This window comes from Salvelinus namaycush, chromosome 42 (assembly GCF_016432855.1).
Source record: "Salvelinus namaycush isolate Seneca chromosome 42, SaNama_1.0, whole genome shotgun sequence".
Taxonomy (NCBI): domain Eukaryota; kingdom Metazoa; phylum Chordata; class Actinopteri; order Salmoniformes; family Salmonidae; genus Salvelinus; species Salvelinus namaycush.
In genome coordinates, this window is record NC_052348.1 from 20,354,944 (window position 1) to 20,371,589 (window position 16,646).

General features: G+C 41.6%; 2 protein-coding genes across 3 annotated transcripts; both read right to left on the reverse strand.

Annotated features, from left to right (window-relative positions):
- Positions 1-901: 901 nt before the first annotated feature.
- On the reverse strand, positions 902-6,027 carry LOC120035157 (transcriptional regulator CRZ1-like). Its single transcript, XM_038981967.1, has 4 exons — positions 5,606-6,027; positions 5,416-5,519; positions 5,244-5,307; positions 902-5,075 (listed from the first exon to the last, which is right to left on the reverse strand). The coding sequence occupies exons 1-4, from the start codon at positions 5,913-5,915 to the stop codon at positions 3,982-3,984; spliced, it is 1,572 nt and encodes a 523-aa protein (XP_038837895.1). The 5' UTR covers positions 5,916-6,027; the 3' UTR covers positions 902-3,981.
- A 2,326-nt stretch (positions 6,028-8,353) lies between these two features.
- On the reverse strand, positions 8,354-14,265 carry LOC120035159 (neurotrophin receptor-interacting factor homolog). 2 transcript variants are annotated; one of them, XM_038981969.1, is made up of 5 exons: positions 13,795-14,265; positions 13,599-13,702; positions 13,429-13,492; positions 11,226-13,242; positions 8,354-8,467 (listed from the first exon to the last, which is right to left on the reverse strand). In XM_038981969.1, exons 1-4 carry the CDS (start codon positions 14,102-14,104, stop codon positions 12,152-12,154), a joined length of 1,569 nt encoding a protein of 522 aa, XP_038837897.1. In that variant the 5' UTR covers positions 14,105-14,265; the 3' UTR covers positions 8,354-8,467; positions 11,226-12,151. The 2 variants fall into 2 exon arrangements, with proteins under 2 accessions (XP_038837897.1, XP_038837898.1); XM_038981970.1 differs by having other exon boundaries at positions 8,389-8,501.
- Positions 14,266-16,646: the final 2,381 nt, after the last annotated feature.

Genomic DNA, 16,646 nt, shown 5'->3' on the forward strand with positions numbered 1-16,646 from the left:
ACATTGCCACCTTCTGCTGTATCATATTGTAGCCGCTACTGAAATGAATCAAATGTTGTTTTATCAGCCTTCTTTGACTTTCAATTAAGTGAATCAAAAAAATACTGACCTCCAAAAATAATAATGATTAAGTAAAAAAAAATACAGAATACGCATACAGCCTGAATTTAAAAGGAATAAATGTATTCCTTCAGTTAAAAATAAGTAAATCAAGAGAAAACGCTAAGGGTTAGTAGTCTCAAAACTAACTGAAGCACCACACTGAGAATGCACTCTAACGCTGAACAATGTAACAGTAGAAATATTTAAATATCTGAATATAGAATATGAATAAATAGCCAATGGGATTTCAGATTGTCCTGAGTAATGGGTAAACAACTACACCGAACAAAAATATAAATACTACATGTAAAGTGTTGGTCCCATGTTTCATGTGCTGAAATAAAATATCCCAGAAATGTTCCATACGCACAAAAAACTATATATATATATATATATAAAAAAAGGTATTGTTACCCACAGATGCGTATCTGTATTACCAGCTGTGAAATCCATAGATTAGGTCCTAAAGCATTTATTTCAGTTGACTGTGAATAAATGCAGTAATATGAACTGTAACTCAGTGAAATATTATAAATTGTTGCGTTCATATATTTTTTCAGTGTAAATAACATTTAGGAGATTTGATTTTACAATAAATGACGCTAAATACAAACACTGCTAACTAGATGGTAACTTTACATGAAGTAATGTTGTGGGGCTTGCTTTAGCTTTTAAAGTATTTTTGTGGTAGTGGAAGAAGTTCAAGTTTCACTTTACTATTTAAAGCAAATAGTACAATTAAAATGTAGTAAAACAATTGGTCTGATTACTTTGATAGACTACTATATAAACCTTATTTCTTTGGATTGTGGGGCAGTTATCACAAAAATGTCTAAACTACAGTAGGTGAGTGTGAAAACTGGAAGAAGAAAGACAAAGCTATCTTCTGTCAGACGATGGTAATAAAAGGCTGGATCATGTGGACAACACTCGAAGGAAAGCAAAGCAACTCAATCATCCATGCTCAGGTTTCAGATAAATAAATGCATGATTTACTTTTGTAAAACACTCAGTGTAAATCAAGTTAGATTTTTGTTGAATGATGATATAATGATTAAACAGTACAGAGTATTGTAGGAAACTCACAAGTCTGCTGTTCAAAGTCAGAAACTCAAATATTATTTTGGACTTGTCTTGTTGGCAATATGCCGTGCATATTTAGTCAGATGCTGCAGGGAAAAACAACAGGGCATATCCATTCATTAATTCAAGCTTTGCTAACATGCTTGTTTCTGGTTGTGATCTGTCATAAAACGAGAGAAAATAAATCATGATTCTGCAACCTTTTTGCTTTCTGAATATATAGACTTGCTCTTGTGGTGGAAGGGAGAAACTCATAAGGAATTAGAAACATTTAGGCTATTATTTGGGGAGGGAAATATGATGATACATCTAGTGTTGACAGATCTTTAAAAAGTATTTTAGTGGTAGTTGAACTATGTATAATAGGTTTGTATGTAGACCTACTGATAGCTAGCTGTAGTTGTATCTAATAAATAAACTATTTAGGCTAACAGTGATCACCATTTCAGCTTGAATAGCAGTGACGTAGAGGACGACGTCATACACTAAGTTTCTGTCTAACCTGTTGGGAAAGTTGTCAGAAGTTTGAATGAAAAGAAATGCAGAAAGGCATGACATTTTAGGCCGAGCCCTACCCATGCCGGTGACGTTCAGGTCCTACCAGCGCCCGATTGCTCAACACAGTAACTTCCTGTTAGTATCAATAGCTGATCTCGGTCTGTCCCTTGCTTCCTGCGCTGCCCCATGCGCTCCTCTGCGTGAGTATCTATGGCATTGGCTCCGTTTAGACGGCTCAATGATGAGACATGAGAGAGCTGACGTTAGTTAGCTACTTTTGGTCACTAAACTCCGACTAAGAGCTGTAACTTTTGATTGATATGCTAATTTATATATTTGTAGTTGATGTAAGTTCAATAATTTGAATTTAAGATAGCCTGAACATGTGAAAGCTGGTTTGGTGTCTCCAGCTTGAACGGTGCAGTTATTTTATGCAACTCTGTAGTTGATAAAGATCTTAGAGTGAAGTTAGGATAGCCTGAATGTTTTAAAGTTGGTCATGTAGCAAGACCATTTTGAATAGCTACCTCTGTATTCCTATGGTTCTCATTCAAACCCATGTTCATTTCTACCATTTTTTGTGTATATATATATATATATAGTATCAAATCTTTTGACAAACAATCTAAGTAGGACCCGTCTGAACATATCAAAGTTGGTTTGAAGTAGATCATTTAAATGGTGAAAGAGGAGATACTGTAAATGTAGATTACATTTTTTTTTACCATTTTGGTATATGACACTTTTTTTGCCATTAAAATGCATTGGTATCCATAGCAACGGCTTCGTTTGGGCATCTCAATGACGAGACATGAGAGCTGTTAGCTGACCTTAGTTAGCTGCTTTTCTTCACTCTAAACTCAGACAAACAGCTGTAACTTTTTGATTGGTAGTAGATAATTCTGTTCTGATTCCAGATTTGAATACCAGAGAAATAGACCTCAATGTCATACCCTCTAGGTTTTAATCTAAAGTGCTGGAAATGTGGTCAAAGTTGCAGATTTGCGTCAAAAGTTGCATTGTTAACCGTGAATGGATGTTGGAAGTCTGGGAGTTGATGATGCCACAATAGGACCTTTACAATGTTGAATAAAAACTATGAAAGTAAATAAGGGACAAAAAGCTTAGTAGTTTAAAAAGTACAAAAGCTATAAAAAGTTGTATGCAAGCACATTGGTCCTGACCACTCTGCACGTTTAAAGTTTGAATGGCGTTTCTAGCTTAAATAATAATAATATAAAGTATGACGAAGATTTAAAGTGGGGTCTCGTGCTTCGCAAACCGCACTAATAATTACATTGTAATAGCAGTATGCAGTGCAGCAATCACACAGCAAGAATATAATGGTTTATGTAGTCATTCACAGGAACCTGTAACCACAATGTACTGGATTCTACTTTCAGATACTACTGGATTTTCCTGGCTACCAACTCTTTGCTCTGGCCAAACCCTACGCCACTCCCTCAGACGTCAGTTTCTTGAGAGCAATGAGTCCAGATTGGAGTACCTCACCGACCCTTTACTGAATGCGAATACATTCAGAGCCATCTGATTGGTCCAGAAACCGATTGGGTTGGGCCAGAGTCAGAAAACACGTGATTAAAGCTATGGTTTGAAAATTCGTCATTGGCATGGACACTCTTAATTGGTTAGAGACGATCCAATCACTGATGACTTTATTTTGTACAACACCCATTGTGCCCCTCATCACCACAAATGACTGTATGTAGTGAATGACAGAGCAGCTGAATAATTTAGTGTGAGTCGTCAGGCTAGCTCAGGATCGAGTCTTCTTCATAACTTCTACATTATCTATCCACTCTGGACCAAGCATCAAGCCAGTAAACTGAAAATACAACCACTACACACCAGAACCGTTCAATGTGGAAACCAATCAAACTGTTAAAAACACATTGACTCAGTTTTCATATTGGATCATTCATCACCCTCCTCTCCCCTGTAACTATTCCCCAGGTCGTTGCTGCAAATGAGAACGTGTTCTCAGTCAACTTACCTGGTAAAATAAAGGATAAATAAAAAAATAAATATGAAAACCCATGAGTGTGGAGCCATTCCCCTTACAACTAGGACCAGGAGTTTTCCCCCAGTCTGGTCACATTCTGAGGAAAAACTACTGGCCCTGCATTTCATTACACCAGGAAGAGTAGTGTTAAATTGCCCCTAGATGCTGATGTTGGGTCAGTTTAGCATTTCTTTCTACTAATGGTAAAGGTTAAGATTGTGGGAGAGGAAGCTGATCCTAGATCTGTACCAAGGGGTAACTTCACCCTGGAACACTCAAGGCAGCCCAATGTCCTGTGGCCTGCCACCAGTGTGGACGAGGAGGTGCTTCTTCATGTTGCCGGACTGGGTGAAGGACTTCCCGCAGTAGACACATTGAAATGGTTTCTCTCCGGTGTGCACCCTCTCATGCATCTTCAGCTGGTGGCTGTGGGAGAAGCGCTTGGTGCAGTGGCTGCAGCCGTACGGTTTCTCCCCCGTATGGACCCGCATGTGACTCCGCAGGTGAGCCGGCTGGTGGAAGGGCTTTCCACAGAGGCTGCACCGGAGCTGCCTCTTGGGCGAGTGAGACGTTAGCTGTTGCGGCTGCTTTTCTATGCCTTTTGGTGAAGAAGTGGAGCCTCTGTTGAAATTCGGGGAGTGGGCTGGCTTCCCTCTTTGGGGAACCTGGTGGAGAGTAACCCTTGGGGATGAAAATCTGTTTCGGGTGGACAGTCCATTGAAATCTGACATCTTGGACCTTGATCCTACAGTTGTCCCTTGTTCTGCATGTTGAGTGTCAGGGGGACACTTTGTCTGTCCAGATTCCATTCCCCCTCTTCCTCTGTTGTCCACAAGCTGCCTGCCGTCTGAACAGACCTCTCCAGATGTCGCCTCTTGGCCAGTTATGCTCCATTCTGAACTCATATCTGCCTCCACTTTAATGGGAACTGAGTCCACCATCACCACATCAGGCAGCCAGTCCAGAGAGCCCAAAGCTGACACGCAGACCCCAGAGTTACCAGACACCCCTCTCCTCTCTGGATGTCCAGACAGCCTCTTGGAGTCTGGCCCAGCATTGTGAAGAGCATTCACAGTTCGATTGTCAGTCTCTTGGTTCTCTGTCCATTGGGACAGGCTGTATTCTATGGGTTGATGGTCAGTTTCCCAGGTCACACCCTCAGCAACCTGATGGTCTTGTCTTGCTCTGTTGTATTGTGACGCTGGATGCTGGAAGGTCTGGTTTTCAGGTTCTATATCGAGTGAGGTGTCTGGAGCTCTGTCTCGATTGCCCTGCTGGTCCAGAAGGTCTGTGGTTTCAGTAGATGACGAAGAACCTGGTTCTGCCACAATGATCTTCTCACTGCTCTCACTGACCAGTTGGACAATCTCTGAAATGGGGCACAACATCAGCGACCTTTAGTGGAGACTGATTCTTCTTTGCCTTATTAGTTATGGGTTACGACTAAGAAGTAAATCAAATACTGCAATAAACATTGAAGGATTAGTCAAGCAACAAAGTGTGAATTTCATAGATTAGATAAATTTAACAAAAATACCTTCTGTTCTACTGGTGCCATGGTTCTCCATTTTGATAAGAGGTGCCACTTGCATATCTGCCATCTGTGTTTTGTATTCATCAGGAACATTTTATTAGAAAAATATTCCCAACACCATTAGAAAATTGAGAAAATAAATAAAATACATTTGACCATGTCTATGACAACTGACCTGCATGCCCCAATCCCGGTCTGTTGCTGTGCGTTCTGAGTCTCTCCAGTTGGCTACATTCTGCGTAAAGTTGCTCCCTTCACTGTCGGCAAAACAATTCTGCACTGCACCAGAAAAGAACAACGCTCAAACGTCATATATTTCACATGACCCATTAATTTTAACGTTTTGAAATAAGGTTAAAACCTACAATATCCAAGTCTGTCTGTTGGCTTTTCTACGAAGCTCTCTCTTGCCCGGGTAAACTTATCGGTGTCCACGCGTCGGTGAACTGTGCGTCGCAGGACTCCCAATTTCTCTGCACTCCGTCGAGAATGCTGGAATTTTGTCAAAAGCAGCTTCCTCCGCAGGTTGTCGATTTCTTTCTGGCTATGGGAAATTTCCAACCGTAAGGAGGCATGGCCGTCATCTACAAGTTTGCAGATTTCGGCAACGGCTGCATTCGCCAAAACCTCAATGATGGAGGCTAGCTGAGCATGAAAGGCTACAGTATCGGACATCTCATTGGCTCTATGTTAAACGCTTACGTTAAAGTAATTTGCATTGCATTGTTCAGTCAACGTCTTAAGACTGCACGGTTTCCAACATAAACCGTACGCTTCTTCACACAACTCTTCTTGTTCCGGAAACAAGATGTCACCTACTTCCTGGACCGTTTTTCAAAATAAAGGTTGATTACACACGACTTTTGTTAGTTCCTACATTGCTACCTGTTGCTATATCATATTGTAGCTGCAACTGAAAGGAATATTATTATATTTTTAAATCAGCCTTCTTTGACTTTCATTGAAGTAGTGAATTTAATCAAACACACACTTTGTCCTCCAAAAATGATTATTTTACTATTTAGTTCAAGTACACAACAAACAGAATAGGCATACAACCTAAAACGAATAAGTTCCAGCAGTTAAAACTTAGTAAATCAAAGAGTAGGCTACGGGTTAACTGAAGCACGCAATGAGAATGCACTCTAATTCTAAACAATGTAACAGTAGAAAAATATATATTTTATATGTAATACAGAATACAGTACCAGTCAATAGTTTGGACCCATCAACTCATTCCAGGGTTTTTCTTTATTTTTTACTATTTCCTACATTGTAGAATAATAGTGAAGACATCAAAACTATGAAATAACACATATGGAATCATGTAGTAACCAAAAAAAGTGTTAAACAAATCAAAATATATTTTAGATTTTACATTCTTGAAAGTAGCCACCCTTTGCTTTGACAGCTTTGCACACTCTTCGGCATTCTCTTAACCAGCTTCTTGGGGAATGCTTTTACAACCATCTTGAAGGAGTTCCCACATATGCTGAGCACTTGTTGGCTGCTTTTCCTTCACTCTGAGGTCCAACTCATCCCAAACCAGCTCAATTGGGTTGTGGAGGCCAGGTCATCTGATGCAGCACTCCATCACTATCCTTCTCCGTCAAATAGCCCTTACACAGCCTGGACGTGTGTTGGGTCATTGTCCTGTTGAAAAACAAATGATAGTCCCACTAAGCGCAAACCAGATGGGACAGCGTATCGCTGCAGAATGCTGTGGTAGCCATGCTGGTTAAGTGTGCCTTGAATTCTCAATAAATCCCTGAGTGTCACCAGGAAAGCACCCCCACACCATCACACTTCCTTCTCCATGTTTCACAGTGGGAACTACACATGCGGCGATCATCCGTTCACCTACTCTGCCTCTCACAAAAAATCTCACATTTGGACTCATCAGAGCAAAGCACAGACTTCCCCCCGGTCTAATGTCCATTGCTCGTGTTTCTTGGCCCAAGCAAGTCTCTTCTTCTCATTGGTGTCTTTTAGTAGTGGTTTCTTTGCAGCAATTCAACCATGAAGGCCTGATTCAGTCTTCTCTGAACAGTTGATGTTGAGATGTCTCTTGAACTCTGTGAAGCATTTATTTGGGCTGCAATCTGAGGTGCAGTTAACTCTAAAGAACTTATCCTCTGCAGCAGAGGTAACTCTGGGTCTTCCTTTCCTGTCGTGGTCCTCATGAGAGCCAGTTTCATCATAGCGCTTGATGGTTTTTATGACTGCACTTGAAGAAACTTTCAAAGTATTTTTTTTAACTAGGCAAGTCAGTTAAAAACAAATTCTTATTTACAATGACAGCCTACCCCGGCCAAACCCTTACACAGACTACGCTGGGCCAATTGTGAGCAGCCCTATGGGACTCCCAATCACGGCCAGTTGTGACACAGCCTGGAATCGAACCAGTCTGTAGTGACACCTCTAGCACTGAGACACAGTGCCTAAGACCGCTGCGTCACTCTGGAGCCCACTTGGGAATGAGTAGGTGTGTCCAAACTTTTGACTGGTACTGTATATAAATAGCCAAAGGGATTTTTGATAGTCTTGAGTAATAGCTAAACACCTAAATAACATGTAGCTTTTTGTTTTTACAATAAACGAGAACATTGTAAATAAACGTTTTATTAGTAATAGAGGTGTAAGAAGAGCAGCAAGCATATAATGGTTTATGTTGTCCTTCACAGTAACCTGTAAGCACAATGTACTGGCTTCTCCTTTCAGTAACTACTGGGGTTCAGGATCTGATCTCTAAAAGAAACACAGAACAGAACAGATTGTCAGACAAACCAGAATGGAATACATGGAATATGAATGCACAAGTAAAGAATCTTAAGTCTATGGGACACAGACACTTTTTGAGGTGTTTGCACAGTGTTGACATACAATGATGTTTGTAAGACCGTAACAACCAATCACAGAATGAGATTCAAGACGTTCCTTTATCTGGAAATATTTTTTTGTGGAAACATGGTTCATGAAACTGTCCTCAGAGCACTCCATGATATAGAATTAATTAATTTAAAAAAAATGTGCCTGTATCCCATAGGCTTTTTCAGATTTAAGGAATTTATTGATACTAACCTTCCCTGTGGAGTACTTCCTGAAAATGTAATTTGTCCGCATTGTATTGAAGGTTCTGCAGACCAGAGACAGGTTCCAGTTGCCTCACTTCCCCTCCACACACACAATATATCCCAGAAGATCCATACCAGTGACTCGAGAGGAAGCTGCAAGCAACTGTGCTTTTAGTGTTTTAGTTGCCTATATCGATAAAGTGTTTGTCGTTGAACAGAAGACAGGAAAGTCACTAAGTAGGCTACAAGTCAAACTGTAGAAGACATTTATGGGTGAATCCACACGAAACTTGAAAACTTTTAATTTTCATTCAATTTAATCCATAGAAGGGTCCATTATAGGAAGGATTGTTGATTGAGATATATATATATAAATAACTCAGCAAAAAAAGAAACTGCCCTTTTTCAGGACCCTGTCTTTCAAAGATAATTCGTAAAAATCCAAATAACTTCACAGATCTTCATTAGAAAGTGTTTAACACTGTTTCCCATGCTTGTTCAATGAACCATAAACAATGAATGAACATGCACCTGTGGAACGGTCGTTAAGACACTACCAGCTTACAGATGGTAGGCAATTAAGGTCACAGTTATGAAAACATAGGACACTAAAGAGGCCTTTCTACTGACTCTGAAAAACACCAAAAGAAAGATATCCAGGGTCCCTGCTCAACTGCGTGAACGTGCCTTAGGCATGGTGAAGGAGGCATGAGGACTGCAGATGTGGCCAGGGCAATAAATTGCAATGTCCGTACTGTGAGACGCCTAAGACAGCGCTACAGGGAAACAGGATGGACAGCTGATCGTCCTCGCAGTGGCAGATCACGTGTAACAACACCTGCACAGGATCGGTACATCCAAACATCACACCAGCGGGAAAGGTACAGGATGGCAACAACAACTGCCTAAGTTACACCAGGAACGCACAATCCCTCCATCAGTGCTCAGACTGTCCGCAATAGGCTGAGAGAGGCTGGACTGAGGGCTTGTAGGCCTGTTGTAAGGCAGGTCCTCACCAGACATCACCGGCAACAATGTCGCCTATGGGCACAAACCCAACGTCGCTGGACCAGACAGGACTGGCAAAAAGTGCTCTTCACTGACGAGTCGCGGTTTTATCTGTGACATGGGGTGATGGTCGGAATTTGCGTTTATCATCGATGGAATGAGCGTTACACTGAGGCCTGTTCTCTGGAGCGGGATCGATTTGGAGGTGGAGGGTCCGTCATGGTCTGGTGCGGTGTGTCGCATCATCGGACTGAGCTTGTTGTCATTGCAGGCAATCTCAACGCTGTGCGTTACAGGGAAGACATCCTCCTCCCTCAGGTGGTACCCTTCCTGCAGGCTCATCCTGACATGACCCTCCAGCATGACAATGCCACCAGCCATACTGCTCGTTCTGTGCGTGATTTCCTGCAAGACATGAATGTCAGTGTTCTGCCATGGCCAGCGAAGAGCCCGGATCTCAATCCCATTGAGCACGTCTGGGAACTGTTGGATCGGAGGGTGAGGGCTAGGGCCATTCCCCCCAGAACTGTCCCGGGAACTTGCAGGTGCCTTGGTGGAAGAGTTGGGTAACATCTCACAGAAAGAACTAGCAAATCTGGTGCAGTCCATGAGGAGGAGATGCACTGCAGTACTTCATGCAGCTAGTGGCCACACCAGACACTGACTGTTACTTTTGACCCCCCCTTTGTTCAGGGACACATTATTCCATTTCTGTTAGTCACATGTCTGTGGAACTTGTTCAGTTTATGTCTCAGTTGTTGAATCTTGTTATGTTCATACAAATATTAAGATTGTTCATACAAATGTTAAGATTGCTGAAAAAGCAGTTGACAGTGAGAGGACGTTTCTTTTTTTGCTGAGTATATATATATATATATATATATATATACATACATTTAAGTGTCTTAAAGCATGATTTAGAAATAACTAACTATAGTTCGAATTTGACATTACCCAGGACTCCTGTAAGACTCCATATTGTTTTATCTGTAGGTGCTACATGCCAATATATGGTGTCATATGAAGCTAAACTGCTTGCTCTGTCATATGTATTTTGATTTCAATAACATTTCTTACATACATTTCGGAATGTAGAAAAATAACAACATGAAGTGAAAATATCCCACTTTTGATTTGGCAAACATAATACACTATGGGCATATCAAAGATACAGAGTGGAATCTCTGCTACTTTTAGAGTAAAACACATTTTTAAGCATTACCAACAGAGTGAATGTGAAAATGGATTCAAAATAGTCACCTCTGCTGTTGATTTGCAAGATGTGCAATGACACTTAAAAGGAGGGCTGTGATTGGTTACATTGTTTACTATGCCAAAGTGTCTCTATAAAAGAAGCCATAACTTTAAAGTATTGAGCTAACAGAACTTTGAATTGCCTGTAAAGTACATTATGTTTGACAATGTTTGTAAAAAAAAAAGTAAAAGCCTAATAAAAAAACCCGTATACTTTCAATATTCATATTTGTAAATATTCACAAATTAATGCAAGAAATGTGTTATTGCAATCAAAATACTAATCAAAATACAGAGCAGGCAGTAAAGTTGTATATGACACTAAATGTTGCTTTGTAGCACCTACAACTGAAGCATGGCGTCTTTAAAAGGAGTACTGGGTAAGGCCAAAATGTCACAAATATTCAAACTTCAACTAATTACGCTTTAGGATACAAATGTAAAATATATCCCAAAAATCCTTCCTCCAAAGGACCATTCTATGGATTCTAATTATGGGACTCAAAATCTCATAGCAACTGTCAATACAAAAGTGTTTTCCTAGGCAGAATATGATGGGAAGGGTAGAGGGGTATCAAGACGGCTTTATAGAACACTACAAATCCAACCATATTAAACCCTGTATAAATGACAAACATTGACAGCTTACCATTCCAGTCAGCACTCTCTCTCTCCTTGCAACTGCTGGGTCGCCAGGTCCGTTTCCAGGGCAAGGAGTGCGCTGGCGTCTGGGAACCCTGCGCCTTCCTCCTCCTCATCCCTGCGTCCAAGTACGAACAGAGACGAGCAACAAACTCTCAACCACCAACAGGCCTTGCTCGCCCAGGCACCTGTCCAGTGCTTCCTGAACTCTGTTCATATTGATATGAAATCCATCTACATCGTTACAGCCTATCAGTCTGATAGGGAATCTGTCTTATTGACAAGTTAATGGAAATGTAGTCTTAATTATTGTACTTTGGTTCCCCAATGAACAAATACAAATTCATAAGGATGTAGCCTAGCGGTTAAGAGCGTTGAGCCAATAACTGAAAGGTCGCAGGTTGGAATCACCTAGCCGACAAGCTGAAAAATCTGTCGACGTGCCCTTGAGCACAGCACTTAACCTTAAATGCTCTTGTAAGTCGCTATGGATAAGAGCGTCTGCTAACTGACTAAAATACGTTTAAAATCTTCCTCTGTAATAACTTATACATTATCAGTCCACTCTGGACCAAGCATTAAGCCAGCTGAACTGAAAACACGACCACTACACACAGAGGGAAGTGTTCAATGAGGAAACCATTCATAGTGAAAAACACATGGACCCAGTATTCATATATAAACCACAGTGGCGTTGAGACATTCCATTTACAACTAGGGCCAGGAGTTTTTCCCTGGCCTGGTCACGTGGTGAGGAAAAACTTCAGGCCCTGCCTATCATTACACTGGGAGGAGTAGTGTGAAGTTGCCCTTAGATGCTGATGTTGGGTCAGTTTAAAGAAGAAAAAAAATACACTAATTGTCAAGGTTAGGATTGTGGGAGAGGAAGCTGATCCTAGATCTGTATCTAGTCTGAACTTCACCCTGGAACACTTAGGGCAGCACAACGTCCTGTGTCCTGCCACCAGTGTGGACGAGGAGGTGCTTCTTCATGTGGCAGGACTGGGTGAAGCACTTCCCGCAGTAGACACATTGAAACGGTTTCTCTCCGGTGTGCACCCTCTCATGCCTCTTCAGCTGGTGGCTGTGGGAGAAGCGCTTGGTGCAGTGGCTGCAGCCGTACGGTTTCTCCCCCGTATGGACCCGCATGTGCCTGCTTAGGTACGCCTGGGGGAAGGGCTTCCCGCAGAGGCTGCAACGGAGATATCTCTTGGTGGAGTGAGACGTCAGCTGTTGCAGCTGCTTTTCTATGCCTTTCGATGAAGAAGTGGAGCCTCTGTTGAAATTCGGAAAGGGGGCTTGCTTCCCTCTTTGGGGAACCTGGTGGAGAGTAACCCTTGGGGATGAAAAGCTGTTTTGGGTGGACAGTCCATTGAAATCTGGCAACTTGGACCTTGATCCTACAGTTCTCCCTTGCTCTGCATGTTGAGTGTCAGGGGGACACTTTGTCTGTCCAGACTCCATTCCCCCTCTTCCTCTGTTGTCCACAAGCTGCCTGCCATCTGAACAGACCTCTCCAGATGTCACCTCTTGGCCAGTTAGGCTCCATTCTGAACTCATATCTGCCTCCACTTTAATGGGAACTGAGTCCACCATCACCACATCAGGCAGCCAGTCCAGAGAGCCTGAAGCAGACATGCAGACCCCAGAGTTACCAGACACCCCTCTCCTCTCTGGATGTTCAGACACCCTTTTGGAGTCTGGCCCTGCATTGTGAGGAGCATTCACAGTTGGGTTGTCAGTCTCTTGGTTCTCTGTCCATTGGGACAGGCTGTATTCTATGGGTTGATGGTCAGATTCCCAGGTCACACCCTCAGCAACCTGATGGTCCTGTCTTGCTCTGTTGTATTGTGATGCTGGATGATGGAACGTCTGGTTTTCAGGTTCTATATTGAGTGAGGTGTCTGGAGCTCTGTGTCTGTTGCCCTGCTGGTCCAGAAGGTCTGTGGTTTCAGTACATGATGAAGAACCTGGTTCTGCTACAATGATCTTCTCACTGCTCTCACTGACCGGTTGGACAATCTCTGAAATGGGGCAAAGTAAAGCACAGCATCAGCTTCCTGTAGTGGAGACTGATTCTTCTTTGCTTTATTTATTAGTTATGGGTAATGACCAATAAGTTAATGAAATACTGCAATAAACATGGACAGCTTTACTTAACATAACATGTAAATTGCATAGATTGGATTAGTTGCAACAACAAAAAATACCTTCTATTGTACTGGTGTCAAGGTTCTCCATTTTGACATGAGTTTCTTCTTGCATATCTGCCATCTGTGTTTTGTATTCATCAGAAACCTTTTTATTAATAACATATCCACAACAGCACTTGAAATATGATTAAACAACAATACATTTGACCATGTCTAGGACAACTGACCTGCATGCCCCCATTGTGGTCTGTCGCTGTGCGTCCTGCGTCTTTCCAGGTAGTGACATCCTGCATAAAGTTGCCCTCTTCAATGTCGTCAAAACGATTCTTCACTGCACCAAACAAGAGAAACCCCCATAAACGTTATAGATTCTACATTACCAATCATGTTTTTGAACGTGTTTAAATAAGGTAAAAAACCTACAATATCCAAGTCTGCCTGTCGACTTCCCTACAAAGCTCCCTCTTCCCCGGGCAACATGATTAGTGTCCACGTGCTTGTGAACTGTGCGTCGCAGGGCTCCGAATCTTTCTGTGCCCCGTCGAGAAGTCTGACATTTTGTCAAAACCAGCTTCCTCCGCAAGTTCTCGATTTCTTTCTGACTATGGGAAATTTCCAAACGTAAAGCAGCATGGCCGTCATCTACAAGTTTGCAGATTTCGGCAACGGCTGCATTCGCCAAAACCTCGACGATGGAGGCTAGCTGAGCATGAAATGCGACAGTATCGGACATCTCCTTAGCGCTATGTTTATGTTAAACACTTATGTTATAGTAATTTGCATTGCAGTGTAAAGTCAACGTCTTCAGACTACAGTTCACACCATAGAGCATTGAACACAATTTTTGTTGTTGTTTTTGTTCCGCTACTTCCTGGATCGTTCTTCAAAATAAAAAAAGTTTGCTTTTCAAAATAAAGGTTGGTTACACACACACGATTTACCTTAGTTCAACCTTCCAACATTGCCACCTGCTGCTGTATCATATTGTTGCTGCTATTAAAAGGAATCAAATTGTTAAAAAAATATAATTTGCCTTTCAATTAAGTGAATACAAATATAACAAGCTCACGTTGTCCTTCAACAATTGTACTAATAAGTTAAAGTAAAAAAATACAGAATCAGCATACAACCTGAATTTAAAAGGAATAAATGTATTCCTTCAGTTAAAAATAAGTCAATCAAGAGAGAAGGCTAAGGGTTAGTAGTCTCAAAACTAACTGAAGCACCACACTGAGAATACACTCTAACGCTGAACAATGTAACAGTAGAAAGATTAAAAACAAACATCTGAATATATCATTTTTATTATAAATGACAAAACTGTATAAAGAACTTGCTAACTAGATGGTAACTTTACATGAAGTAAAGCTATGGGGCTTCCTTTAGGTCCTTAAAGTGGAAGAAGTTGAACCAGTTTTACTTTACTATTTAAAGCAAAGCATTTACTTTAAATAGTGCATTCGGAAAGTATTCAAACCCCTTGACTTTTATCACATGTTGTTACGTTACAGCCTTATCCTAAAATGGTCCCCCATTTTAGTCCCCCCCCCTCAATCTACACACAGTACCCCATAATGACAAAGAAAAAAACAGGTTTTTAGAAAATGTTGCAAAAAAAATTATGAATACAACTGAAATATGACATTTACATAAGTATTCAGACCATCACTCAGTACTTTATTGAAGCACCTATGGCAGTGATTATAGCCTCGAGTCTTCTCGCTACAAGCTTGGCACACCTGTATTTGGGGAGTTTCTCCCGATCTTCTCTGCAGATCCTCTCAAGCTCTGTCAGGTTGGATGGGGAGCGTCACTGCACAGCTATTTTCAAGTCTCTTCAGAGATCGATCGGGTTCAAGTCCGGGCTCTGGCTTGGCCACTCAAGGACATTCAGAGACTTGTCCCATAGCCACTCCTGCGTTGTCTTGGCTATGTGCTTAGTCATTGTCCTGTTGGAAGGTGAACCTTCGCCCCAGTCATAGGTCCTGAGTGCTCTGGAGCCGGTTTTCATCAAGGACCTCTCTGTACTTTGCTCCATTCAGCTTTCCCTCGATCCTGACTAGTCTCCCAGTCCCTGCCACTGAAAAACTTCCCCACAGCATGATGCTGCCACCACCATGCTTCACCGTAGGGATGGTTCCAGGTTTCCTTCAGACGTGACGCTTGGCTTGTAGGTCAAAGAGTTCAATCTTGGTTTCATCAGACCAGAGAATCTTGTTTCTCGTGGTCAGAGTCCTTTAGGTGCCTTTTGGTAAACTCCAAGCGGGCTGTCATGTGCATTTTACTGAGAAGTAGCTTATGTCTGTCCACTGTACCCTAAAGGCCTGATTGGTGGAGTGCTGCAGAGATGGTTGTCCTTCTGGAAGGTACTCCCATCTCCACAGAGGAACTCTAGAGCTCTGTTAGTGACCATCGGGCTCTTGGTCACCTCCCTGGCCTTTCTCCCCCGATTGCTCAGTTTGGCCGGGCGACCAAGAAGAAGAGTCTTGGTGGTTCTAAACTATTTCAATTTAAGTATGATGGAGGCCTCTGTGTTCTTGGGGACATTCAGTGCTGCAGACATTTTTTGGTACCTTTCCCCAGATCTGTGCCTCGACACAATTCCTTCAATCTCATGGCTTGGTTTTTGCTCTGACATGCACTGTCAACCGTGGGACCTCATAGACAGGTGTGTGCCTTTCCAAATCATGTCCAATCAATTGAATTTACCACAGGTGTACTACAATCAAGTTGTAGAAACATCTCGAGGATCAATGGAAACAGGATGCAACTGTGCTCAATTTCTAGTCTCATAGCAAAGGGTCTGATTACTTATGTAAATAAGGTATGTTTATTTTTTATTTTTTTATACATTTGCAAACATTTCTAAAATCCTGTTTTCGCTTTGTCATTATAGTGTAATGTGTAGATTGAAAAAATAATAATTTAATCAATTTTAGAATAAGGCTGTAGTGTAACAAAATGTGGAAAAAGGAAAGGGTCTGAATACTTTCTGAATGCACTGTAGTCAAAGTTATATTTAGTAAAACAATTGGTCTGATTACTTTGACAGACTACTATATCAACCTTATTGCTTTGGATTGTGGGGCAGTAAGATCACAATGTCTAAACTACAGTTGAGTGTGAAAACTGAAAGAAGACATAGGACAAAGATCTGTCAGATGATGGTAATAAAAGGCAGGATCATGTAGACAACACTCGTAGGAAAGCAAAGCAACTCAATCCACGCTGGGGGTTTCAGATAAATAGATGCATTTTGTAAAAATGTCAATGAA

Coding starts and splice junctions, on each gene's coding strand:
- LOC120035159 (XM_038981969.1), bottom strand. CDS start 14,104: ATGTCCGATACTGTCGCATTTCATGCTCAGCTAGCCTCCATCGTCGAG. Junction 13,703..13,794: donor GACAGGCAGACTTGGATATT/GTAGGTTTTTTA, acceptor TGTTTGGTGCAG/TGAAGAATCGTTTTGACGAC. Junction 13,493..13,598: donor ACCACAATGGGGGCATGCAG/GTCAGTTGTCCT, acceptor TACAAAACACAG/ATGGCAGATATGCAAGAAGA.
- LOC120035157 (XM_038981967.1), bottom strand. CDS start 5,915: ATGTCCGATACTGTAGCCTTTCATGCTCAGCTAGCCTCCATCATTGAG. Junction 5,308..5,415: donor ACCGGGATTGGGGCATGCAG/GTCAGTTGTCAT, acceptor TACAAAACACAG/ATGGCAGATATGCAAGTGGC. Junction 5,076..5,243: donor TGGCACCAGTAGAACAGAAG/GTATTTTTGTTA, acceptor GCCCCATTTCAG/AGATTGTCCAACTGGTCAGT.